General features: G+C 51.0%; 7 protein-coding genes across 7 annotated transcripts; 3 read left to right on the forward strand and 4 right to left on the reverse strand.

The window, feature by feature from the left end:
- Nucleotides 1–4,560: 4,560 nt before the first annotated feature.
- CLUP02_17527 (uncharacterized protein) lies at nucleotides 4,561–10,739 on the forward strand (the record flags this gene model as incomplete). The annotated part of the gene is made up of 25 exons (XM_049296436.1): nucleotides 4,561–4,586; nucleotides 4,651–4,933; nucleotides 5,014–5,101; nucleotides 5,160–5,321; nucleotides 5,417–5,722; nucleotides 5,813–6,066; nucleotides 6,118–6,155; nucleotides 6,214–6,383; nucleotides 6,444–6,512; nucleotides 6,568–6,626; nucleotides 6,761–6,912; nucleotides 6,995–7,204; nucleotides 7,274–7,325; nucleotides 7,439–7,521; nucleotides 7,655–7,841; nucleotides 7,886–8,141; nucleotides 8,186–8,353; nucleotides 8,441–8,513; nucleotides 8,569–8,626; nucleotides 8,692–8,839; nucleotides 8,914–8,956; nucleotides 9,029–9,194; nucleotides 9,281–9,380; nucleotides 9,443–9,505; nucleotides 10,480–10,739. The coding sequence occupies 25 exons, from the start codon at nucleotides 4,561–4,563 to the stop codon at nucleotides 10,737–10,739; spliced, it is 3,474 nt and encodes a 1,157-aa protein (XP_049137660.1).
- Nucleotides 10,740–14,341: 3,602 nt separating this feature from the next.
- CLUP02_17529 (uncharacterized protein) lies at nucleotides 14,342–15,583 on the reverse strand (the record flags this gene model as incomplete). The annotated part of the gene is made up of 1 exon (XM_049296437.1): nucleotides 14,342–15,583. One exon carries the CDS (start codon nucleotides 15,581–15,583, stop codon nucleotides 14,342–14,344), a length of 1,242 nt encoding a protein of 413 aa, XP_049137661.1.
- Nucleotides 15,584–18,712: 3,129 nt separating this feature from the next.
- On the forward strand, nucleotides 18,713–18,981 carry CLUP02_17530 (uncharacterized protein; the record flags this gene model as incomplete). The annotated part of the gene is made up of 2 exons (XM_049296438.1): nucleotides 18,713–18,738; nucleotides 18,798–18,981. The coding sequence occupies 2 exons, from the start codon at nucleotides 18,713–18,715 to the stop codon at nucleotides 18,979–18,981; spliced, it is 210 nt and encodes a 69-aa protein (XP_049137662.1).
- Nucleotides 18,982–19,047: 66 nt separating this feature from the next.
- CLUP02_17531 (uncharacterized protein) lies at nucleotides 19,048–20,516 on the reverse strand (the record flags this gene model as incomplete). Its single annotated transcript, XM_049296439.1, has 7 exons — nucleotides 19,048–19,097; nucleotides 19,161–19,378; nucleotides 19,494–19,704; nucleotides 19,861–19,944; nucleotides 20,014–20,143; nucleotides 20,197–20,268; nucleotides 20,400–20,516. The coding sequence occupies 7 exons, from the start codon at nucleotides 20,514–20,516 to the stop codon at nucleotides 19,048–19,050; spliced, it is 882 nt and encodes a 293-aa protein (XP_049137663.1).
- A 121-nt stretch (nucleotides 20,517–20,637) lies between these two features.
- Nucleotides 20,638–21,457, forward strand: CLUP02_17532 (uncharacterized protein; the record flags this gene model as incomplete). Its single annotated transcript, XM_049296440.1, has 4 exons — nucleotides 20,638–20,736; nucleotides 20,772–20,860; nucleotides 20,988–21,277; nucleotides 21,345–21,457. The coding sequence occupies 4 exons, from the start codon at nucleotides 20,638–20,640 to the stop codon at nucleotides 21,455–21,457; spliced, it is 591 nt and encodes a 196-aa protein (XP_049137664.1).
- A 58-nt stretch (nucleotides 21,458–21,515) lies between these two features.
- Nucleotides 21,516–22,400, reverse strand: CLUP02_17533 (uncharacterized protein; the record flags this gene model as incomplete). The annotated part of the gene is made up of 4 exons (XM_049296441.1): nucleotides 21,516–21,795; nucleotides 21,870–22,153; nucleotides 22,207–22,245; nucleotides 22,317–22,400. 4 exons carry the CDS (start codon nucleotides 22,398–22,400, stop codon nucleotides 21,516–21,518), a joined length of 687 nt encoding a protein of 228 aa, XP_049137665.1.
- An 81-nt stretch (nucleotides 22,401–22,481) lies between these two features.
- Nucleotides 22,482–25,287, reverse strand: CLUP02_17534 (uncharacterized protein; the record flags this gene model as incomplete). The annotated part of the gene is made up of 14 exons (XM_049296442.1): nucleotides 22,482–22,552; nucleotides 22,620–22,939; nucleotides 23,002–23,160; nucleotides 23,222–23,415; nucleotides 23,490–23,627; nucleotides 23,686–23,855; nucleotides 23,914–23,951; nucleotides 24,037–24,099; nucleotides 24,178–24,273; nucleotides 24,358–24,498; nucleotides 24,575–24,713; nucleotides 24,789–24,824; nucleotides 24,891–25,024; nucleotides 25,115–25,287. The coding sequence occupies 14 exons, from the start codon at nucleotides 25,285–25,287 to the stop codon at nucleotides 22,482–22,484; spliced, it is 1,872 nt and encodes a 623-aa protein (XP_049137666.1).
- Between the last annotated feature and the right edge of the window lie 743 nt (nucleotides 25,288–26,030).

Here is a 26,030-nt window from a genome sequence, read left to right on the forward strand (position 1 = left end):
CGATTAATAATAGTACTAATAGTATTACTATAGAAAAAGGGATATAAAATTTAGAGCCGTAATATTACCTAGGCCTATACCTAATTAGCCATAGGGCTTATAAGGAAAATCTTAGCCTATTTACCGAAGGAAATAGTTAGTAAGTACTTAGAAAGTACGATTATTAAAGTACTTAAGCTACTATATAGGCTTATAGAATTAGGTACTTATGAGTAGGCTATTTATTACGATTTTTATATTAATTAACTATTAATAGTTATTTCTATATACGACCCGTGCTTACTAATTACGAAATACGAAGGCGACTAATTTAGGATTATCGGAATATAAACTAACGATATATTAAGCTTATCTAATATTAACTTTATAAAAAAAGAGGATAAGGAGCTCTAAAAAGCGGGCTTTATAGCGAAGCTAAAAGAGGTCCTTATAATAAATATACCCCTAGTATTTAATAGCGGGATTTTTATAATTAAAAGGGAAACCGTTGTTTTTTAATAAAAGGGGCAGGGCGAGAAGATTAACCTCGTTAATTTAAATATAATTAACGTTAAAAAGTAGTATAAAGCTAAGCTCGCGCGAGGGGTATATATTATAAATATTTATTAGCCTAAGGCGACTTTTAACTATACTAGGGTAGTATAAACTATAGATCTAACTAAATAAAACGTCGAAGTACTTAATAAGCGGCTTAAGTAATAAAAAACGAATCTCGATCGAGGTCTCGTTTACTATCTAATTAACCTTATAATTAGTAAGCTCTACGTCTTCGTTAATAAGTTATTTATAAATAATAACGACTTTATTTCGTAATTAGGGTATATTATTATCCTAATTAATAAGAGTATAGGTAAGAGTAAATTTACTATATATAGTAATATAATCTATTACTCGTTAACTAAAAGTAAGTAAGTAACGAAAAGTATATTAGTATTAAAAGTTTATAGTATAGTTAACGGCGTTAACCTCTCTTATATAATTTTAATAACGCTAAAGAAGATTATTAATCGAATTAGCTATAAGAGATTAGGCTATGAGCACTTAACCAGCGAGGCTACAATGTAGGTATGGGTGTATTATAAGACTAAAGCTTGCAGAGTCCTTCGTAAGGGCTCTGCTTCCTAGAAAGTTCTTTCGTAATAAGATCCGTGCACCGGTCGCTGAGTCATCGGCGTCCTGTCGCCGGCCGCATCCCGAATCCATTACATTAGCCTTCTACCTATTTTAATAGTTATTTATATTAATTTTTATTTACTATATAAATACCTCGTTAAATTAAGAACGACGAAGGAAAAGAGGCTTATAATTAATATTATAGCCCTTAAGTAATCGTACGAAAGGCGCAAGATACTCGAGATTTATTAAATTAATAATAAAAATAACCTTGTAGATACTTTTATAAAAGTAGTACTAAATAAGGGATTAGAGTAATTTATAAGTAGTAGAAAAGTTATTATATAAATAAAAAGATAGATTATATAAAAAAGATAAAAAAAAGGAGGAAAAGGAGACGACTTAGTAAACGGGCCTAAGGTCGAATTATACCTCTAACCGTAGTAGTTAAATCGATAAAAAAAAAAAGTTAGTATTAAATTAGAAATCTAATTCGACTGCGGTATATAGCTAACTATATAGGGGCTAATTAGGGGCCCTATTTATAATTATTATAACTAGCCTAACTTACGGTTAGAACCTCCTTTTTATACCTATTACGCAGATATTTATATAGTTCAATTAATCTCTTCGTTAACTACGGTTCGAACTAACTACCCTGTAATAGGGATACCAATACCTATACCAATTCTCGTGTTATCGGTTGCAAGATGTCTTTGAATACCTCGTTCAGGATTGCGTTATGAGAAGTGCAGGCGTATAGAATCTTTAGATCATTGAATTAGAAACATTGCCATGATCGTGTACGAATCTCAAGATGTGTCTGTTAGCTCTTTCGTCAATCATTCTTGGATGACTTTCGTGGATACTTTCCTCAGAGTCTGTAGGACTACTTCTAGCCCTAGTTATCATTACGAGTTGACTGAGTGACATTTTGATGCCATATTGTGAGCTTTTATGGCCAGGAGTTGATTAAGTTGTCTACTCGCTCTCTTGCTCCGCCGTTCACTCTCATCTAACGGTGAAGTTAAGTGCTGTCCGGATAACCTCCAAAAACAAAAGTCCACCTCAGTGAAACCAGAAGAGTCCTTGGTCTTATTTTTGCTGTGATAAACTTTGTTTGTTTTCACTTCTACTCGGCCATACTTTACTTCCCAACCGCATTTCAGACACGACCAGGAACGAGATCATCAGAGAGCTTTTATCCGGCCTAGGTAGTACTGCCCTTGCAGCTACTCCATGCCTCATAGTTGGAGGCAGATAAGGATCATGTGCGCGAGAGCATCAAACTTCCAAGGAGAACACGCCACAAGTATAATCTCTGACGAGGGGCGGACCAGAGTTTCATAGGCAAAGCAAATTACCTGGAGCGAGAGCATGTCTAGAGCAACTGAATCCGGAAAACATACGGGGCGGAAAGGCACCGGCAGACGATCGTCATGGACATTTCAAAGACGTATTAATGGTTCATACAGTGTCGTTGCTAGTCTGTAGTTGAGTGCGTCGAGGACCATTCCCCAGCTTTCGGCTGGGCCTTCAGGGCCATGTGTGATGAGCATAAAGTGGTCTTTGATAGCTGCCAGTATTGGGAGGGCAAATGCGTATGTGCTTCTCCATGACCGTGGTAGCAGTCGATTGAAAATGCATGTGGGATAGCTGGTCATGCATGACCCGAACAATGAGTGAACGGGATGTAGATTCAAGGCATAAAATGTCTAGACATATCTGCATCTTCAGATATCGAGCCTTATCCCTTACTTTCTTACACTACTCCTTGAGGCCTCAATCGCCAATCAGTCAAATCTCCACGCCACCACACTATTTACTGAGCAAGGCAAATCGGCAACCGTTCTTGAGAGTGTGTTCTGCATGGTTACATGGTCGGTCCCGCCCCAAGCCACCGATTAGCCGGTTATATCGAAGACTTATGTTTCGGTGACGAGGTTTCCTCACACTCGGTGAAGCCAAACACATCCCCCGACGGGCTTCTTAGCCGGTATCAAGACCAACGCTTTCCTCGGGCCGTAATTCCATGCAAATCATGTACCTGCACGACATGATATTGGGGAAAAGAGGCGCAGACTAGCCCCCCGCACGAAAGAGTAGCCGGATTCCGGACCGGCATCCGGAGAAGACAGATCCCAAGATCGTGGAGAAGACCGATGATACCCAACGTACAGCGGCGGATGAGGCTCCTTTGGCCGGACTTGTAGTTGGCTAGTTTGAAGATTGCTCGGGGTGGAGGGGTCGGTGAGAGAATATGGGAACCGGCGGGCAAATCTGGATGAACTATATGAAGGATATACTTTTGTTGTATAATACTATCGGCTCAAATGTAGCGAGAGATGCTTGGCTTGCGGGGAAGATCACGACGGCAATGCAGGCGATCGATGGTAGGAAGCTGGATCTTGCCGTGCATTGTGACTACACGACACTGTAAGCATAGCATCACCATGGTATCTATCAAACTATACCCGGCAGACATTGTTCGCTGATACAGACGGGCCGCATTGCCAAGCTGATGTCTCCAGAGAGCGGTGCGTACACACGCAAGGCACCACCATTGTATGGCCTGGACAGTTTGTCAAGCGCATCAACGCATGTCGGGAACCCCGTGTGAATCTCTATGAGGATATCAAAGCCCTGAGAGCGAGCAAACGAACTTCTACGGCGCGAGATGCGAACCAAATTGGGCAGGGTGACATGCCATGCACTCTGGATTGGCCCTCGCATCGAGGGCATGGTACCCACGCATCTCGGCTCGTATCGACGCAGGTCAGGGACCGGATGGGACGGTGAGTAGTAGCGGCTGAAGGCACACCGAGGCGCCGGTGGGGGGCACAAGTTCTGATTGAGGCGGCAAAAGTGTCCATGGAGGAAGGCATTAAAGGCCAGGGGAGGGAGTTTCAGCCGCCATCCAGGGCCCAGGCACTTGAAAGCTGTTTTGCACTGATAAGCACAGGTGCTGCTGTTCCATTGGCGCGCTCTCCATCTGGGCAATGGGAGGCCCTTTTTTCGGCTGAATTCATTCGAGTCTTGATGTGCGAATGCAAATCCAGAGTAGTCTACTCCATAGACTGCATTTGCGATAGCCAAGCCATTCGGCGATGGCGACAGCGTTTGCAGGGTCTTTTCTAGCGGTAGTGCGGGCTTTCTGTAGTGCTACGGGGCTCTTGGAACGAATGTACTGTGTAATGTCAAGTAAGGCCGAGAAGAGTGAGAGAATCTAAGTCGGATTAGGCAAGAGGAAGCACCGAGAGGAAGAAGAGGAAGTGGAGTGAATCGGCGGGTATTCCCATCAAGAGTCCCCTACCAGTTTCGCCATCTTGGATACCCATGCCGCAAGCCGAAAATCATTGACAGAAAGCTGGGGCGCGGGAGATAGGCCTGAAGGGGTTTGGCGATTGCTCGGAAGGGGATCGAGGGGTGTGAATCGTGGTACCAGGAATGAAGAGAGAAGCTTGGAAGTCGAGGTGACAATCCGGAGGTCAATGGGACCGGGAGCCGGGATTCGGCCCACAGATGCAAACCGGGCAGGAATGGGAAAATGGAAGGAAAGAAGCCATTGCCTCCCTCTGGGCGCATCAATGATCGGGGCAGTCACCACCTCACCGGCTCACCCTCAGGCCAGGACCCGCCCTGGCCCGCTTGGGGAGCATCTTTCGATGTTTCCCCACAGATAAGGTCAGACCCGTCCGGCGTCAGAGGAGGCTCCCAGATCCTGCCGCGCCTGCTACCTCTTCCAACAGCTGCACCTTCCCCCCATCCTCCACACGCCCCTCCCCTTGTCAATCCCGTCGTGCCTTCCTCCCCCCTCCAGGTCCCCCCCTCTGCTCCCTGCTTTCCCCAGCCCATTCCCCCAGAACGGACCGGGGCTGCCGTAAAAAGACGGTACCACAGGCCTGGCGCCTTTCGCCGTTGCTGATTGACGGAAATTACCCTCCGTTTCTCCTGATTCGGCTTCCACCGAACCACCGCGGTATCGCCAGTCTCCAGACCGAGGAGATATTCGGGAGCTCCTTGCCTATCTCTGCTCATTCATCAAGGGCCCATAGCCTCATGGAAGGCTCTCCCCCACCTGATTCGGATTGCCCAAAGCGGAAACACAGTCCAGCCATGGTGTTTCTCTGGGGTCCGGGCCTCGACGTTGCATCGTCTTCTTCTCGACTCCATTCAGGGTCTCAACACTCTCGCCCGCAATCCCTACTGTGTAGATATCCGGCGACGGAATCATGCACGCACGGGAAGCAAGCAAACCGCCCCTGAGCACAATGAAACACAAACTGCTTGTGCATCTCGCCAGCCTTGACGGCCTGCAAGGGGTTGAATCTGAGAATGCCAGAAATCGACTATTCGGATACCGTTCCGCTTCTCCCCCCGTGTCTCGCCATTTCATCTATTCCTGGCCTCTCGTCTGTCACGGTCTGTGTCCCTTCTAACTTTGTTCTCGATCAAGAATCAGTCCCCATCTCCCTACAGGCTACGTACACCAAAGCACACTGTTCTCAATCCTTCTCAGCCGGCATCGAACCAACTCTTCGTCCCGCTTCTCCGCTCGCTGCACATTTACCCGCCTACCACGCTTGGTTGAGAGAACTAGCACCCAATTGTTCGTACACTACCGAGTACCAGCACCTCGTCGCATGAGGCTTGTCAATGGTATCGCCGGGGTAATTAGAACCTGGCTCGCGCGACTGAGCAGGATGCGGGGGGTTTCCTTGGCCTGGAACGGCCGATTTGCCCTTTGCTTTGCCAAAGTTTAGATACAGCGGCCGCCAATCCGAGGACCAAACCACCTCAACGCGCCGCCTGTCACTACCCGTTGCCAAACTGGCGCTCCAATCACAGCGCCTCCTGCTGGCTCTCCATATCTACAGATTGAGCTGCCTAGTGTCTGATGTCAGCAACTCTTCGAGACATGGCCGATTGATGTGTCGCAACAACCAACTCCTTGTTGCATAGCTCTTATCTGGGGGGTTCTGAATGACTGATGACGATAGACAGGAGACCTCTGGCGTCAACTCCCCATGGCGGAGGATTACGTCCCTTGGCCCAACGACGCCTGGACAGCTGATATGCGCAGACCTCACATCCTCCAAGGTGCCTCAATGGGTGTCTTGAGTCTTCGGACCCGTGGTCCGCCTCGGAGGATCGACCCTCCGCTACGTTCTCGTTGGAGAGACCATTCCGCGACCTTCAACGCCTGCTTTACACTATGGTAGCGCTTGGCTGTCGCTGGCTGTCGTTATCTGCAACCGCCTTGGCCAACGGTGAAATATTCGCCAGAGTCCTAGTCGCTAATTAGGCGTCAAACCTAGAATCGTCAAAAGACTATGCGTTGCGCCAAATTGGCGTCATTAGGGACTTCAGAAGGTTGTCAAATCCCCGATTCCCCAGACGTTTCTTAGGCAATCAATATCAAACATGCCATGACTCTTCCCCACACTCAACTAGGCAATTTGCACCTCGCCCGCAGGATTGAAGTTATTGAGCAGGTTGGAATCCACGATGGGGTATGCTGATCTATCAATCTTGCAGCAGCAACACAACGCCAAAATAATAGGCAATGGGCTCTAGGGGCGTTGGATGATATTTAGACCGTGCGAGTGACAACTTGACATATCTACGGAAATCCGGTACACTTCAGAGCACAAAGTGTCAGTTCATCCTGCCGATCCGTCGCACCATAACTTCAGCCGGAGCGTGCGTCTACTTCGAGCTCCCGAAGCACAGCGGATGCATGGTGCCCGAGAGAGATGCCGAGATACAACCCGATTTTGCGTTGTCAATAGTCATGGCGTGCTGATAGACTCGTAGCTACGCCAACAGCGGGAAAAAGTCATCATACTAACCAGTCACGGCTGGTCGGACAGGGAAACAGGTCCGACAAATTACTAGATGAAGCGGGAGTTGCGGGCGAAACCTTCACCAAGGCACCGTGGCACCAAGCATCCCAAGTCCCAAAGACTATCCGTACGCTTGTTTGGTGCGAGGATATCAACTATGTTGGTTTCCAATCCCGCGGATTGACGGCACGGATATTGATCGGATGGGACGGGACAGGCTTCAGCTTCGCCTCAATCCAGGGATGGTCCTGATTTTACTGTCAGCCTGTCATCGGCATACCGAAGCCCTGGCTCGCTGACACACAGCGGGAGAGTCTGATTGACACGGGGCATGCTGGCCTGTCAGCAAACAGGGCCGAGGCCACGGTACGAAACTACGGTTAAGCCTGTGGGAGAGGCCAAGAGGACAAGAGCTGGGCGTACGGATACATATGATATTCTTCAGAGAAATCTTGACTCCGTGTTATCCTCTGGGATAGCTTGGATGGGGCGGCTGCGTCATTGAAGAGATCCATGGATGGATCTGGTTGCTTATCGCCCATTCTGGCGCAAGATTCCGGCTGTCCCAACAAGGTTGCATGAGAGCACGCCTTTTCCCCCACAACTCCATAAAACGACGTCAAAACGCGCTTTAGATACCGGGGTAAATTTCGTGGGGCATCTCGTGGGGGGCTCACACAAACCCGACACACCAGCCTGCCCGCGCCGCTTGAAGAGGGTGTGGTGTGCCATACGATGATGGCTAATGCCGAAGAAAGCGAGATGAGGCCCAGCCACGTCCTTCGGAGTTACGATAAGAACAACTTCGGGCGCAATCGGAATGTAGTCTTCAGCACCCCCCGGAAACCGGAGAGAGCAGGGCGTTTGCTTGCGGGAACAGGCGTGAGCGGCGCCTACATCACTAGCGATGACATATCGAAGTAAAGAGGGAACCAAGTCATGCGCTCCTTGGAGGTCATCGGACAGGCGCAGCATCTCCTATCTTCTTTGCTTCGTTTACACGCCTCATCGACGAGATTCGAACCAGATCCCCCCACACTTTGGTCAGCCTGGCTTGCGTCTCCCTGCAACCGCGACAAATTGCGACACCCTCTTCTCATAACCCGGGAGGCTTTGCCAAGTTAAGAACCAGACAACTTCCCATCTCAGCTGGCCTTCTTGTCCAGGAAGTTAGCGCATGTGGTCTGTTGGAAGCGCAGATTAGCGCCATCACACCATAACCCCAGTCCTTGGTTCAGCGTCAGGCGGAACGATCAAGAGGAAAGAGTATCTGTCCTTTTGTCTAAGCGGCCCGCGAGGGTGTCTCAACTCCGAGATCATGTTTCGACGAGCTCATCGAGCAAAGGACCTGGCTCCTGAAGTCAAACAAACAGATACCGGTGTACCACCGAGCAGTGCTCACTCTCTTTGACTTTCTCATCCTTCTCGGGGGCGCAATATGAGCGTCGGGCCGTCACTTAGAAAGCAAACTATCTAGCCAGCATTGTCACAAGCCAAGCAACCCAGGTTTATTCCCAACGACTGGACACATCTCATTTACTCGATTGTTCAAATGTCAGCATTCACCTGGATATCCGCGTCATGTCTCGTCTCTTCTCTCCCGCACCAGCCAATCTTCCGCCCTTCCCCGGGAGCATTGGCCGCTTGAACTTACACGGCAGGCGACAGTGCACAATCCTTTGAAGGGCGGCCTCGCCCGCATGCGCTGTCTCGAAAAGCAATTCCATCTCAGGGCTCTTCGAATCGGAACGCCTTCCAAGTAGGCCAAAGACGCCATGCCGCTCTCCCCCAGACTCCCCCGGTCTCCACTTCTCTTGCAACTTGCTTCGTGGCTTTGGCGATCGATTTTTCAGAAATCACCACGCCCATTCTCATAGGTTGTACGTACCGTATAGTCTATCCTCTCACCCTCTGTGGGAGAGGCCTGCATCTACCACACCATCTCGTGTGCCAGTGGGTGTGTCCAGTTCGACCTATCGCTTCAAAATGTTATGGCGGTGAGGAAATAGGCAGGTAAACCACGCATGCGTGGCCTTGAAATTCTGTTTAGAGAAACAGGCACAGACAAGAGTCGTGCGCATCGAGGCAGCCATTTGGAGGCGCTCAGAAGAGACACAACAGAAACGCGTTGCCTTGGATAGGTTTCCAGTAGCTGATACCGAAGATAACACCATTGAGCTGCAGCGGACGGACTACCGCCATTGCGGCCCTCATCGCCATGCCGCCCTGCGCTCGGTGGACGCCTCCTCGAGGCCGCTCTACAGGACACATCGCGACGGCTAAACGCCAACGTTGCACCGCGTCCGAAACCATACTTACAGGACTGCTTTACGGCGTCGGAAGTGGTGATGCGCCAGGACTTGCGAATAAGGGCTGGTATGCCAATACCCGGTAAGCAAGCCATGGCTGACGCTCTCACATGTGACGAGTCTTCTCGTAAATGCGACCTACACAGTACACCGGACCTGGCTCAAAGACTCTAGCTGGCGAGGTGGTTCGCGCGCCGCCTCAGCTGCGACAGGGAGAAAAGGACTGGCAGTTTGCATGTGCCTTGACTCTAAGTACCTTATTATCGAAGAAAGTTAATTCTTTCTAAGTTATAAGTATAAGAATATAGTTTTAATAAAATAGTATAGTACTTACTTAGTACTTAAATTAAGATACTTTTTTAAGCTTATTATAAGAGAAAGATAATTATATTATTAACTACTTACTATCGAGGTTTATAACGCTATAGTTTTAATTATAATAACTTTACTTATAATAAGTAAAAAGTCTAATTATAAGTCCTTTAAAAGCCTCTCCTTAAGGGCTATAAGAGCTTTTAAGTATACTAAGTTAAAATACTTATTAAAATATTAATAACTAAACTAACCCTATAATAACGGCCTTAATAAAGAAATTAAGAAATAAACTAAAAAATAATACTAAAATCCTTATTAATATTAAGTATAATTTACGAAGTATAGTAACGCAGCTATAAAGTATTAATAATATATTTTATATTAAAAAGACTATTATTAGTATTAATAAGACGGATAGGGCCGTATTAATATAGTACCTCGGCTTCTTTTTATAGCTCGAGGATTATAGCTTTAAATAATATTAAAAGTTTATTAAAAAGCTCTCTTAAGTACTTTAGTATATTTATTACTATCTTTATAATAATAAGACTCTTAGTATTTATATACGAGTATAAGTTATTTATTTCTAAATAATAATATTAACTTATTAATAAGCTATTAAAACTACGATTTTAATAATTTTTTAACGAGAGAGAGGGTAAAATAGAGGAAAAGATAGGTGAAAAAAGGGTTAAGGTTAAATAGTGCGGAATTCGAGGGTAGGGTAGCGTCTATATATACTGTGGTAATCCTCTAGTAATGTAAAACGATAGAGTTAAATAGTGATGTGCCTTGACTCACTCGTGAATCCGACAACAAGTGGGCGGCATTCAACAATTCAGCCCAAAACCTTGGGGCATGATAATCAGGCCGGAGTTGTCATCGTCTGAGGACAGGGACGGAAAGGAACCGCAACGCAATCTGGCAGTCCGACTTGTGCACGAAACATTGTTTGGTGGCTTTTGCTGCTGCTGCTGCTGCTGCTGCTCTCTCGGCGCACAAACCAAAGGAGCTGAATTTTGATGAGCCGGAAGAGTTTACGAGTTGCGTTCCTGGCCCAACAGCATCTCGCCACCCAACTACCGAGCCCACCACCCCTTGGTGGCCGAAAATGGGATACGGCAAGGGCAAAAAGCAACCATCCCCAGAAAGCTAACCCACACCATCCCCCCGCCATAGTACGGGGAAAATGACAGTGACATTTCCTGAGTCATCATTCACCGACCTCCGTTTGAAACTGGGGAACACTCAGGGAATTTTTGAATGTCACTGTCTTGGCCGCGCCCCCTTTTGGCCCCTCCGTTGCACAGAACAGCATCCGCAGGCTCCGGATGATGCTATTCTTGGCCGACAACATTTTGCTTGTGTCGTCGCAATGATCTGATATACACAGGGCGCTAGTCGGGGAGGGGGGAGGAAAAAAAAAAAAAAAACTCCATCCTTCCGGCCACGAAGATCCTATGGAGTTGTCAAACAATTTTCTTCTGGCTTTTCTTCTTTCCCCACGGAAACGAGGCAAAGTGTCAGAGTTGGTGCCAACGCAACGCCTTCATGCCAGGGACAGTGGGGCCGGGTGTGATATCATCCCCCAGAGAAATACGTAATGCCGTCCGTTCCAGACCTTTTTTCCCTCTCCTGAATCCCTGGCGAGGAGGGACAGAATGGTAGGGAAGAGAGCTCGAGAGCCGGAGGAGGGGTGCGGCATGAGAAAGGGTTGTTGACTTTTGCTGGAGGGGTCCTTGGGCCTTCAGGGGAACTGACTCTTGCACCTGCCCCGAAACTCCACACCAGCGCATCATTCCATCAGGTTTATGGAAATGTTCGTGCAAGTTGGCATGGGGGGATTTGGCCGAGATATGGCACGACACAAGCAGAGAAAGTGGTTCTTGCTTCCTACCCTTTTCCCGTCCTTCCAACCCATCTTGACGTAGGTGACTGGCAGGATGGGGTCTCGTGTGCCCCGTTCTCTCAAGTCAAGTCACGTCTTGGTCGAGATTTCTATAACGCCCCCATATTGCCCTATCTTTTTAATCTCCACGGGTCTCGGTCGATCAGGATCTACTAGCGTTCATGAGTCGGGGGGAAAGGCGGACCACCTAGGCATTGTCACTATTGATGACGATGTCGAACGATTGAGCAGTATAATCCTAGGCTTTTTTCTTTTTCTTCTTTTTTTTTTTTTTTGCTCAGAGTCCGGGGAAAACGCGCGCTTGGAGTGAATCCGGCAGGCAAAAAGATGGGAAAATGCTGGATGCAGCCAGCCTGCAGGTTAACAAACTGCGGATTGCGGATACGACTTGATCAATGTATCCGTGTCTATCCGCTTCAAAGTGACAAGCCCCCCGTTCAGTGCAGACGACGATCCAAAGGGGTAGGTAGGTATGGAAAGTTGAGTGGTGTCTCCTACCTCGATGGGGGCGTGTGTATGCATGTGTCAGTTAACCGCCCAAGAGCCCACCAACCCCAGCCATGGAACGACATGGTGCCAAGGAAAATGGGTGAAAGATAGGGCCTGAATGGGACAAATAACACCAACTAGAACATTGGGAAAAATACAAATCCCCTATAGTTTTTTCTTGTGTTCTTACGAATGGAGTTGGAAAGCTGGGGCTGGAATTGGAGATGGGGCTGGGGGGCTGGAAGATCCCATCTGTGCCTTGGTTTTTTGTATGAAGGGTTCTGCCTCACAGGGCTTAATGTTGGTTGGCAAGGGCTGGGGGGGGGGGGGTGGGGGGGGTGGGTGAGTATCCGTACGTAAAGTTGTTACCTGTTTACGCCATCTATACTCACTTTAGTTCAGGTAATGACAAGTTTGACAAGAGAACAGAAAGTTGTGTCGTTGCGTTGGCCCTTTCGATGACACCCACCCGCGCATACCCGCGCAGAGATACAGGCACGTACGCAACACCCCCGGGAAACGAATACAACCGAGTCCTGCGGAATAGGCGGGATCAAGATTAAATAGTATTCAGACTTAGTACCCGAACCTCCTGCCTTGTGAAAAGGGTGTGAGTGTACCGAAAGCTGTACTTGAACGAACTAGAACAAGGGGGGAGGTTATTCCCCCCCCCCCCGTTGTTTCTTTGCAACTCAGTGATAGTCGAGCGAAATTCCATCAGAATTGTTCCACAAACTCCGGTGGGGAAGGCATGTAGACGTACGGATCTGGGCAAACACAAGATCTTGAGAGGAGTTGAGAGAGAGAGAAGGGAGAGAGGATTTTGGTTTGTCTTTTTTTTTCAATTCCCCCGGAACCATGCCGCCAGTTTTGAGGTAACCTTGATCAAAAGAGGCGCCTCATCTTCCCCAGAAATAATTCCCCAGTCCGCCACCGTAACCCCAGAAAAGAAAACCCCCCCTTTGAATTATCCCCCCCCCCAAAAAGGGTCGAATCTCTTGTGTGGCTTGAGGCCCCTCCATGATTATTCGACGTATCATTCTCGTGGTTTGGCAGCTGTTTGTGGGGGAAAAGACGATGCGTAGCGACTCCGACTCTGAACTTGCCCCATTTCTGTAAAGTCCCGTCTGGGGCAAAGTTGCGCGGATTACGTACGGCGTCATACCCCTTAGTACCTACCTACCTTCTCTCTAAAGTGTGTGGGGTGGGGGGGGGGGGGGGGGGGGGGCCCGGGGGGAAAAGTAAGAGAGGGATGGGATGGGATGGTGGAGGGGAAACGCCCGCGCAGCAGCCCGCGAACCCCGGACACCACCAAGAACCGTCCACCACACCCTTCCTTTCCCCCCCTTTCCAACCCATCACAAGGAAAAGAGAGAGAGAGAGAGAGAGAGGGAAACAAACGGCCGCCTGGGCACGGGTTCCGATCGTCGGTGGTGGTGGGTGTTTCTTGGTCACACCCCAGATGCACCCTCGCACACATCACATTTGCAAACACGAGGGGGGGGAACAAATCAGTCCACTGTTTGAGACACACACACACACAAGCAGATAGAGTCCCGTTTTAGGTCACTAGATTCATCACATCAAACGGCGAGGAGTTGGAACGCTGTTGAAAGTGTGGGGGGAAGATCTGTTTGGATTTCTCCTTCTCGAGTTTGTCGAGGGTTTATCGAGTAAATCTCTTTCTAAGAACAGTTGTAAAGAAAAACAAGCTTTCGTCCAGCCAGCCTAGGCGGCGACGTTCGTCGTAAAGAAAATCCAGACATAAAAAAAAACCAGTAGACCAGAGTGTTAGCGCTGTCTCTGCGCTTCAAAAAAAAACAAAAAAACCCGCCCAAAGAGGAAGAAAATCCTCTCGCGTACACCGCCCAAAGTTGTTCCCGCCGTCTATAGGTTGATATCTTGGTTTGTCTCCGTCCCATCGCCGATACAAGCAAATCCGTGACACAGATGAGAAAGGACGGGTTTTGTAACGACCCGTTGACGTTCTCATACACACACACACACACTCTCACAAAATCCCTATATCCATCACACACAAGAAAGAGAGGAGAAAAAAAAGACACAAGAAAAATGAGTTTTGCTTTTCGTTGTTGTTGAGGGGTGAGGGTGCAGTCGTATTTCCGATCTCTGGTTGTTCGTCCATCGAGGTAGGAGTGAGTCTATAAGATTGAGTGTAGCCGCCACTGCAAAAGAGGAGCCCATCGAATTCTTTGGTTTGTTTGTTGTTTGGTGATTAGATAAAGAAGTCGTAGTCGGCCAACTCTGCCAATTCGAAAATACCCGGAAACGCCATTGTTCTTCTATCCCGTCTATTGCCCAGGTCGTCAGGTCGTGCCACTTTAAGGTTGTCGTTCCCGTTACATCCGATCCATGAGGTCACCGCCGGCAACGCTGCCAGTGGTGGAACTCCTGCCGCTCTGGAAACCGTCGTTTCCGTCCAGAAGCTGGTGAACACCAATCTTGGGGACTGGCAGTTTTCTGCCGGCGTCAGGCCGGCTGATAATGTCTGCCAGAGAAGCACCGTTCCGAGTGGGGGTTCCGGCGCTGGTAGGCGCGGGAGGGGGAGGCAAGTAAGGAGTCTCCAGGTGAGGCTCGAGAGGAGCCAAAGCAGGAGGTGCCGCGTGCTGCAGGGAAAGATTACGGAGAGAAGGCAGCTCGTAGCCCATGGGACGAAGTCTCGGGGAGTGAGCGGGTGTAGCGATAGGGGTGTGGTCGGGAGTAGGCGACAAGGAGTCGTGGGAGAAGGTAGGGGAGGATGGTGCCGTGGAGTTGGGCGAGTTGGGGCGAGATCGCTTTGCGTGGCGAGAGCCAGCGTAGTGGTCATCGTTGTGCTCATCGTTGGAGTGCGATCTCGACATGTGGTAAGCTGAGAGAGAGGGGAGGTGGCCGCGCGAGTTGTGCAGGCTATGGGAGTAGTAAGGGTGATGTCTGGCAGAAGAGCCGTGGAAAGGCGGTGCGGTGAGCGTCTCACGCTCAACCTGGTTCGCAGCCTTTGCCAGGATAGAGATGTCCATGTTGGACTGGCCCTGCATCTGGCGGCCAAAGGGGCTGCCGTGTCCCGGGTGAGCGGGCAACACGTACTGAGAAAACGAATGCGGCGGCGAGACGTTGGGCGAGGACAAGCTCGAAGTAGGCGCAGAACGAATCGTCTTGGGTGCGGGAGGAGGAGCCATCATGCCATCCTGGGGCAAATGGGGCTGAGGACCAGAGTTGTACTGGTTCTTGCCTCTCCTTGAGTTAGGGTTGCTGTGTATTCTTGAGTGGCGGGTGAGCTCGTCTGAGCGAGAGAACTTCTTGCTGCAGCCAGGGTACTGGCAAGCGTGAGGCTTCTCTCCAGTATGAGTGCGGATGTGTCTCGTCTGGTGCTCAAGGCGGTGGAAGGCCTTGTCGCACAAGGGGCACTTGTAGGGACGCGGAAGCTCGTTCGGGTTCTCGGCGGTCTGGCCGGGGAGAGGACCCTTGGGCTTCAGCTCGTTGAGAGGACCAAGCCTCGTAGTTTCCATGGCATCGCCGGACATCATTGTGTCGTTCTTATCGGGGTTGAGTAAACTTGAAAAGTTGAAAGGAGATGGTTGTGTCTGCTGCATGTGATCGCCCATTTGCCCTGATAATCCAGAGCTGGGCCGCTTTGCGGGAGTAGTCGAACCCTTTCTCCTATTCTGTCCTTTCCAATAGTAGTCGACGATGATAGTCGTCGATATGTATTGTATAACCGGACTCGAGTATCGTGAGTGCGGTTCCGAGTTGCTGTATGTTGCTTGTGGTGTGGTAAGTGGGCGTAGATGAGGGAGTCGAGAGAGTGCGGATGAGATGGGTGTGGGAGGTCGGCTGGATATATAAGTTATGCGAGGTTGAGTGGCAGTGGTGGTGGGTGGGTGTGTGAAAAAAAAAAGCTTTGGCGGCTTTTGGGGGGGGGGGGGGGGACTGAGGGGTGGCCCGGGGTAAGTTGGCTGGTCCTGGGAGGGATGACAATGACAGTAGGTTGGCGTGATAATTTTCTTCCAAAAAGAGGAACAGAGTAAAAGTTGGGGAAGGAGGGAGGGACGGGGCAATAGGTTTAAAAGAGACAGGAGAGGAAGATGCGTGGAGGTAGACAGGCACAGGGTGCTACGGTATTGCCAAGGTAGAGAGAGAGAGAGGGAAAGCAGATAATGAAGGAAGAGAGAGAGAAGAAAAAAGAGAGAGAGAAAGAGACGTGGGGAGTGAGGTGTGTGTGCAAGTCACCTCCAGTTCAAGTTACGAGGTGGGAGAGAGACGGCGAGGAGGGTGTGGATTGTGTGGACGGTGTGGATGACGGGATGGGGTGTGGGCGGTCCCAATCGCAGTCCCAATCCCAGACCAGACAAAATGGGGAGGAAGAAGGGCAAGGGAAGGAACCTCAGAGCAGGGCGTGGGCAGTTTCTCGGACGCTCTTTCTCACTCTCATTCTCACCTACTTCCTCGGCCTGGCCTTGTTGGAAACTGGTCGTCCCTGTACGAAGACTTCCTGGACCCGGTCCCGACACTGACTGGCTTCCTTGGACGGTACACCGCACAAGTACTCCCTAAGTTGTGCTTGGCTCCTGAATAACCCGTACTGAAATGTGTAGATACACTCTGCAATCTGCCATGTGTGAGTTTCGACCTCAGCCAGCCAAGGTTTGCTAAGGAAGTCTACTCTTTACTGAATTCGCACCATTGTCTTTTGGAATCTTCCCCCCCCGGTCTTCTTTGCTCGTGCTCATGCTTGGCCATACTTGTAACCGTGTCTCTATGCCCTTCTGGGGCTCCCCAAGAGAAGAAAACGGGGCTCTTGATACAAACTTGTCTCCCCCAGTTACCTAACGAATAGTCAGAGAAGGGCACCAGAAGAAGCCCGGGAGCCACCAACTACGACGCAAAATACGGATCCAATACCGGCGCAGAGGGAAGGTACACCAAAAAGTGGGCGGTACTTTGTGGAAAGGATGACGGGGTTCGATTTTGGGTGCGGGTGCGAATGCGGGCCCCCATGGCTTCCTCTCACCCCATAATCCCATTTCAGCGTCAAACCCGCCAGCATCAGAGAGAGCAAGCGCACTTGCGCGGCGGGGCCCAGCTATACCTTGTGGGCGCATCGGCGGCAGTACGGAACTTCTCTACGGTAGGTATGGAGGTGTACAGTATGGGGTACCTGCCGGCTGGATATTCGTTAGTCGACACTCGACACAGAATCCCAGACTGTCAGATTCACACCGGCCGCGGCAGCCGTGGAGTAATCGGACAGGGCTGGAAGAGGCTCGGTATGTAAGGTACGGGGACGAAGTACGGAGTACTGGTTGCTTCGCAGAAGGACGAGCGTAAAAGACGGGGGGAAAGGCTTGGCTAAACCGCCATGGACTGGATGAGGTACGTCGTAGACGGAAGATATCCGTGATGAAGTGACAACGGGGGGAGGACCAGGCCAGTCATGACTGCCAGGTAGGGATAGATGTTTTACCGTGGTAGGAGGCGGCAGCGAGCACCTGCGAAAGAAAATAGACCGGGTGTGAGACTTGTGTGGATGAGGGCTACCTCACAGCCAGGAGCCAAGAGAGAGGCAGAGAAAGATACCGCGAGAGCGCGCTGGTGTGTGTGAAACTGCGAGTGTGTGTCGTCAACCACAAGCCACGCCGCTACAATCTCAGCAAGAAGTCAACGATGATGACCAGCAGGGAGTCCAGCAGGGAAGAAGGGGGGGCGTGAGGTAAACCGATACTGACTCTGTTCCCATACGTTATTTACGCGGGTGAAAGGGGAGAGAGGAAGAGCCCGAGAGAGGACGGGGAGTGAAGAGGCGTGTACTTTGGAAAGAGAAAGGGCGTGTCGCAGCCGGGGGTTTGGACCCCACTCTCCACAATTCCAATCCCACTCTAGGAAAAAGCCAAGAGCGACGTGCTCGCTCTCCCGGAGAGATCGGTACGTATCGGCCCTGTTAGAGATGGATCCAATGCTCTTTTTTTTCCCGCCTCGGACGAGGAAGTACCCGAGTACCTCTATCCAAACTCAAGACCTGAAGCACATCAGGTATCTCCGCACCAGAGCGAGAGGTACTCCGTAAGGTAAGGTACGCGCACCATCAGATACCGACGTGGTTTTGCGACAGGTCGGGGGAAACTGGGGATCAGTACGTACCCTCTCTCTTCAGCTTTTTCCCTTCACCCACACTTTTCTTTCTCTTCCTTCGCCTCGTTGTGTTCCGGTCCATAATTTTCACCTGTCAATCTATACAGATTCTGTGTGGAGTACGGATTGTGTTCCGTACAGTTGTGCTCATCATTAGCTTTTTACCTTGTGCTATGCCCGGCTCTGCTGGCACCATCCGACAAGGCAAGCACCTCTGCTGTAGTACCCAAAGGCAAATCGTGGTGGCATCATCATCACCGCCATCATTGCCAACACCACCACCGCCATCACCATTATCTCCGTAGTAGTCAGCACAGGCAGACAAGAAGAAGGGAACGGAACCATACCGCCGTGTCGGTCAGCAAAGTGCGCAATCAGGCAGGCAGACAGGATTTTTTTTTCTTTCCGTTGGTGCCCATCGTGTGTTCCGACTCTTCACACCCTCATCCTTCACCGTTCCCGCCCAAGGCCCAAATCATGGTGCACTATTACACCATCGTTCCATGCCAGAGGCATAGGGACCCTTATCCTCAGCAGAAGTAGGTGCTCCGTAATAGTCGTAGGACTGTGAAGAAAGAAAAAAATCTTCTCTCTTCCTTTTTGTCATGCCGGGTCTGCGTAGTCCGTCTTGGTATGGCGGCCGTGGTGGGAATGCTCAAACGGTGCCCTGCGGCCTGCCTGACTTGCTAGCTTGGCCGTGGTGAATCCTCGGCCTCATTCGCAATATTGCCTATCCACCCAACGTATCCGTCCGCCCCCTTCGTGGTTCAGCACTTCAGTCGTGGTCCCCCGTATTGGCCTCGCCGCCGCTATTCCCGCCGCTCGAGAATCCCCACACCACTTTGACCTCCAGGACCCAACACCAATTTTCTAAAGACATCGTGAACCACATCTCGGTCTATTGCCGACACGTGCTTAGTTCTCCGCGGTCGATATCTGCTCAGGACGGAGTATCGATGGGGCGAGCATCGTGAATAATACGACATGGCCCTTGTGCAACGTGGGCAGCACAATCGTCAGTAATCTTAAAGAGACTTTTTTTTTTCCCTCCACGCCTCGCCCATCTCATCCCATGGCCCTTGGCCATCCCGCTTTCCTTTCTCCAGGCCACCGAGATTAGCATCCCCCAGCCTGGTCCCGGCTTGTCCTCACCAACGACCCTGACTTGCAATTTCTGTGTGGGCGGACGCGGGGGGGGGGCGGTGAGGCAACGGAAGTGAGTGGTGGCTTGGTTCTTGATAAACCCCAAGCTTGTGCCACCATCCTCGTGTCTGATTGGTCCGCCACGTTCTTGGGAAGCTATTCAGGGAAGTAAAGAAAAAAAAGAGACGACGAAGGCAGACGAAGGAGAAGAAAAATGCAGGGGGAAAAGAGACCCCTCGTCACGCAATGTGCCGCCCAAGCCACCTCGCCCATGGCACAATTGTCCCGGCTCTCCGCTCATCGCCAGTTTTTACCCCGTGGGAATGAAGGCACAACCTTGACCCGCGGGCGCCTGCATTTATTGGCAAGAAGGAAATCTGGGGGAAGATGTCGGCCCAAACAGAGACAATATTTCGTTTTCTTCTCCACGGGGAATCCCCAATCATGCCCTCAACTCACGAGTATCAGCTGAGGAGAGAGGATGCCGGCATTTAATTCGCCTCAATCCCGACCGGGGGATCGTCCATGCCCCTTGCCGCGGTGCCAATCCAGGCCGCATCGTGGCATGGCCGCCATTGTCAGTCAGGCCTAAGCAAGGCGAAGCGCATACAGAGAAGAGACAAAGCCCAATAAGCTTGTTCGATGCTGTTCTTCCTCGCCCAAGCCGCAGTCCTCGTGTATCGTTGCTCGGAGCCTGCGGCAGGTCCTCAGGCGTCTATAGGTAGACCTATCTTTGTGCAGGTCGTATCACAGGGCGCAGGACAGCCTGTCCGAGCTGGCACGGTGCCGCGATTCGACTTCCTCAGCTCACCATGAGATGATGTCGGGACTGTAACCCCGCGGTGTGGGGGGCTCCTCGCTTCATTGCGCTTGCACTGGTAAGACGATGAGAACTGTTGGCCAGCGGATGAGAGGCAGCCAGCAAATGGTGACTGTACCAACTCACAAGCGCCGCTTTGAGATGTAACTTTGCGGCCCAAGTCGAGATATCTGCTTTCTTGCCCATCGCCTCGTCGCCCTACTTTGCTCTTGCCTTGTCACTCAGAGGGCCGAGCAAAGCCCAGCGAGAGCGGCTCGTTTGAATCGCAATGTGTTGGCCCGTCTTTACGAGCGTCCTTGGATCGCAATTCCGAGCCCTTACCTCAACACCGGGGTCCCGGCGGGGGTGTGGGGGCCGCTGCTTCTTAGCTTCCCTCCTTCGAGATAAGAGTCTGGAGCGGTACCGGATCCCCAGTAGCCATTGCGCACATTGTCTCTCTTCACCATGAAAGCCACCAGGCGTCCAAATCACCAGACACCCTACAAGAGAATTACCTCCACACAAGTTGATCTGCCTCACCGCAATACAACAATGTGAATGGGGCCTTGGTCATCCGGGCCGCCCAAGATGAGTCTCAAATCTCAAACCTCTCAGCCGACCCAGTCAAAGAATGAGGCCAACAAGAGAATCAGCATTCGTTGGTGCGATTCTCGACCTTGCAACCTTGTGTGTCTCGGTTGTCTCCTGTCACGACTCCGCAGCGCGTTAAGCGCGAGAAAAGAGCCTTGTCGCAGATGACTCAAATTTCCGCATCGCATCGTGACTTCTTCAGCGCTCGTCAGCGCGAGACGTGATCTTCAATAGATAAGACGCATAGTATCCGTAATCGCTGGGGCTCTCTGGACTCTCTTCGGCTTGGTTGTTGTTCCTCCACCCTGTGCATATGTTCACCGAGCACTAGGCTTGACACAGGGTAGGCGCTTCTGCGGTTCGGCAGCCCTCGGTAGTCACTGGCCGAGGACAACAGGCTCCGCTGGCCCTCGGCTCGCCTCTCGGTCTGCGAAAACGCAATGGTGTATGAAATTCCGCATCCCTTGGCTGTTGCGTAGTGAAGCCGCGCTCACCGAGTCACCAGCTATCGCCGCCGAGCTTCGGACCTTCGTCGGAATCATAACATTTGACTCTTTCCTTCTCAGGAGCAAGATTCAGAAAGACTCTAGTCCCGCCTATGTTGTACCGTTGTTCCATGAGCCGCTATGTAGCGCTGGTTATGTTCCCAGCCTCGGGTTTCCGTTTTTGTCTTCGACGGATAAGCGGGAATGCATCCTCTCTAGCGACAGGAGAGGCGTCGCTCCTCCAGGATCCAGCATCGGAGAAGGGTGTCCTCGTTGCGGTAATTGCAAGACCAAGGACCCCTCATTTAGCCAGAAAAGAGCCTCCCCCATAATCCAAATGGGACAGAACGTGGGGGCGTCGTGTCACCACAATCATCCGAAGCTCTGGTCCTAGGATATCGCCATCAAGCCACCAGGTCTCCCATTGGCGTCGCAAGACCTGTGATCTTCGAGCGGCGCCACATCCTCTGTTGCCTCCCTGCGCAGTAGCGCCAGGTCCGTAATTGCATGCGATAACCCCAGGTGCCACGGGCGCCCAGCTGGCCAGATTGTCGGCCGGGCGTTGAACTGCCTTTCCAGTTCAAACTTCCTTCTATCCAGGTGCCTACTCCGTACGGTCCCTCGGGCTGCGAGATGCGCTAAGCTCGATTCGGGAATTCCGGGGGAGACCCTTTTGACCATGTTCCCAAGATTTGGGGTACCCAGTGCTGTGAGATCTCTCATCCCCAGATTCTTTCTCCTCACCGGTGGATTGCTTGATTTTCGTCGGACGAGAGGCTCCGAGCCCGTGAGCCATGGCGTAAAGCATGCTCCGGTACGCCAAACATAGCATTGCTATCGCGATGTACCCGTGTGTAAACCGAGTCAGGCTGTTGATACTCGGGGCGCCTAGGCACTCTGTGATGGCATGGGTCGACAGAATGAGGTGATTCGTTTGATGGAAACAAATGTGTTTGGCAAGGGAAAACTGCCATGGAGTCGACACCTCCACTATTGGATTTGTCAAACAGTTCCAACGCCCCATTGCTCTAGAAGTCCAAAGTCCAGAAATCTGTCGAATTTCTTCTCCCGCTACACACACCTCTATCCCGCACCCGGACTTCTCCACGTCTAGATCTGGCTGGCCGGTACGTCTGATTGCTGCGCTACTCGTATTTCCAGGGATGGCAAGATATCTAGGTATTCGCAGACATGTCCACGGACGCCAAACCAAGCCCTCTCTGGCTGATTGGTTAGTCGTGCAGAATCCCGAATGTCGTGTATTGTTCCGTTCATTTTGACGAGCATTGATAGCGTACTAGCGAATGGAAGTTGTCCAATCTACAAGCCAGGGTGCTCTGTCGAGTCGTGACTTTCTCAGGGGTATGAAAAAAACGGGAAGGCGCCAATCTCGAGTCGGGTATCAGCTAGCAGGACGTCGACTCTGCCTGCGGCTCTTTGCTTCGTCCCCTTCCCCAGCATACCCAGCAAAGAGATAAAGCTTATGCAGTGGACAGATAGCTTTCACGGCTATCCTTGTTGATGTCGAGACCACAATTAAATTGATATGGTTTGCTCGTGAGTTCTCTCTGAGCATGTCGCCGAGGCTCGCCCGCAACTCAACATGGACTCTCGTCTTTGTCCTAGAAACAGCTTTCATATCTCGACCGCCATTGGAAAATGACCACTCCAATTTGCACATGTATCTGCATAGCTTGCGTCGCCCTCCGGCCGGATTGGGACGCAATTGTGACATGCGAAGAATCTTACGCTCATCGCATGATTGTGGAGGCTTCCACCAAATATGTTCGAAATTTCCGATGGATCTCGCGGGGCTGCAACGACGAACTTGCATACCACGCATGTACCGCATGCGCGGGGGTTGCGAGACCTCTACATTTTTAACAGCGGCAACAATAGCAATAATGCATAGTCCTGGAGCTTGAGTTGCATCTTGCTTTGTATCGTCCTGTTGTATGAGACAGGCCCGTTGTTGTTCGCGCGGGGAGAACCCCGCTGGCTGGTTCGCTGTTTCCACCGCGGGCGGACGCCCTCACTTGGGCGTTTCTGTTGTTGCTTTACAAACCTCCGTGTCTCGCTTGGACCGGGTTCATGACGGCTGAAAGATAAGACCTGCGAGTCCAGAGTCCGGGGCTATGAACTCGAAGAGTGCACTGGTTAAAACTCTGGACAAGCGTCGGAATGACTGGCTCTTGTAAGACTTCGCAATGCCGCCAGCGGGCGCATTATCGCTCAATTTTCTCGGGGGAACTGTGGGCTTCCGCAGTTGTCCCCAGAATCGATTGCGAGACTCGCCCAGCATGAGTCAGTTGTTGCTTCCTGCGTTCGACGGTCGAGCGGAAATGAACCGAGCTCTTCAGAGACAGATTGGATCTGCCCATGCTTCCCCAGACTCCCCTTCACTTTGAACATCCCCGCAAAGTATGTACTTGGAGAGGCCAAGGCGGTAGCTCTTGAAGCTAGAATCCAAGGGCCAAGGGTCGTACCGGTATCATGTGCTTTCTGCCTTGGGTGAAGATTGACCCGAGTTTCTTTGCCGGGACACGCCTGTGTTTGAAACCAGCTTCCTGAAAAGGGCAATATCTGAAGGCGTGGGAATGAGCCGGGGATGGCGCTTCACTAGGGGGTTGATATACAGGGTATGTAGATAAGTGTGGAGAGAGAAGGGAGCACGCCCAGAGGTGTGAAAGTTGAACGTGGTGTGTTGATTTGGTTCCGAGTCCCAGTTTTCTGAGGGAGGTCGAGATCCCGAGATTCCCCGAAAGCACAAGCAAACAATTAAGCCAACTGCTCATCCCATGAAGCAGAGGTTTGGTTTGGTAATAGCTGGCGGCATGTGAGTGGCGCTTATGAAATCTCTGTTGTATCCTAGATGCCTTAGGTGAGATGCAAACAGACGAATCGACGGCACTGAGAGTCGTCCCTCAACGGAACATCGCCCAGGAGATTTTGAACCCTGGATTGCCCCTCGTTCCTATCACATGTGAAAGATAAGCAGATAGAGAGGGGGGTACCCCAGAAGCAATCTGTCCCCTTTCGCGAGAGAACAAACCTTAGCATGATGTCAGCGGTAAAGCTTGGAACCGCATTCAGCAAGTTGGAGAAACGGTAACATTCTTCCACATGTAAATTCTGGAGAAGCGCGTACCTTGCATCGCACATGCAGAGGGGAAAGGGTCTGGCCAGAATTGCCGTTCGAAAACGAGAGTTTGTTGGTGGCTGTTAGCCGCACCTGTAAGCGGGCGACTCCAGGCAATCTGAAGCGCCGTAGACTTGTAGCCCGAGCCCCAATATCGTCTCTCCACAAAATTTGTGGAATGAAAACCGCGGATGAGAGAAACTCCGCCTACCCTCCACGATCGACCCCAGGTCTCTTCACCTCGTGACGAGTGACCCCAGCAGCCACCAAGGGTCCTCATCAGCAATTTACCCCAGCCTGCAAGATGAACGACATGTGTGCGGTGTCAATGCCAGCGAAGGAATGAGGATTCGTTGCCTCTGGGTCCTGGAATATAACGTGATCCGTCGACCCGAGCTCGGATATCGGGAAAGAGGAAGAGGTGAAGGTATTGTGGCTTACACTTCCACCTATGGCCCTTAGGCTGTGGGCATTGGCAGCTAAGGCGGTATGCTCTCCTAGTACGGAATACCATCATGCTTGACAGTTGGCAGCACCGTCGCCAGGTAGACCCTTGAAGTCTATTGCATTGAGAAGTGTTGAGGCTCAGGCTTTAGGGCAATATTTAGCCGTGACTGTACGCATACATGTAAGGCACCTCGGGCCCTCGCTGTCGGGTATGTAGGACACATCTCTGATCTCCGCAAGGATCCTGCTGTGCATTCGTGAGAAGCCCGGCTTTTCTGGAGTTAGCCGTTCCGATTTCCGACCCGAGCAATGCCTATTCAACCGGTCAGTACGTAGTACGGAGTCAAATCCCGTTATCCGTACAAATACGAAGACTAGCTTTCCACTTCGCGGCCCGACTTACACGTAGTTGCGTTCACCTGAATACTTGGGGGTGGCCTCAAGTCGGAAATTTCCTCGGCCTGAGCATGTCAAACCCCGCAAACCCCAGGTTGGATCATGCCGTGATAGATGAAGGTTAATCCGAATTATTGAGCATAATTGAGCCAAAGCGATTGGGGGCTCTTTCCGGGGCATTTTCCCCGAACGAGTGCTACCATCAGCAGCGTTCTAGTCAACCCTTCTCATATTCAGGCACAGTGCCTGCCGGCAGTAGTAAGTGTCGATACCAGGATCGAATATGGTCCGGTAGGTGAAACCACGAGTGAAGAGAATCGAGCGCTAGGGTTACAGGCAATAACGAGTCTGAGGTAATACCAGACCAGAGAGCCCAAGCTCGCTAGACTTATCGGTCTGGAAAGATGTGAAACCGTAGGGGTCCTAGAACGTTCCGAGTCGCTGTGAAAATAGACTCGCGAAGCCGTCGATGAGGAATCGAGGAAAATGCATACGCAAAACGGCACGCTCGAGCAACGAACCCTGGCGGCCACGTTCCACCCGTTTGGCCCGGAAACACTGCCGTCAGTGCTGGCGATTCTTGTCGTCCGAAACTTGGCCAAGGCCCCGGAAAGGTCCTGAACGTTCCAGATGGTCGGTACCAGAAGGCTGCAAAAGCTGAGGCGGCTCGAATTAGACGTCTTGTCTTACTGAGTAGCATCGACGGACTCAGGCGGCAACGAAGGATTCCCAATGGAAGGTATCTTGTGCCAATCGTTCGACTGGTACATGTTTCAAAAAGAAAGAGGTCCAGAAATCACGATAATTCTGGAGGTGTCGGTGCTTGATTGAAGCCGCTGGTCTGGCGGTCAAAGTCTTGAGGTTGGATGCGACTCGGTACGTCTACTCGACTGTGGTTTGAGGATCGCAGCGCAGCTCCTCAT

The sequence above is a fragment of the Colletotrichum lupini genome, chromosome 10, assembly GCF_023278565.1.
Source record: "Colletotrichum lupini chromosome 10, complete sequence".
In the NCBI taxonomy this organism is placed as follows: Eukaryota; Fungi; Ascomycota; class Sordariomycetes; order Glomerellales; family Glomerellaceae; genus Colletotrichum; species Colletotrichum lupini.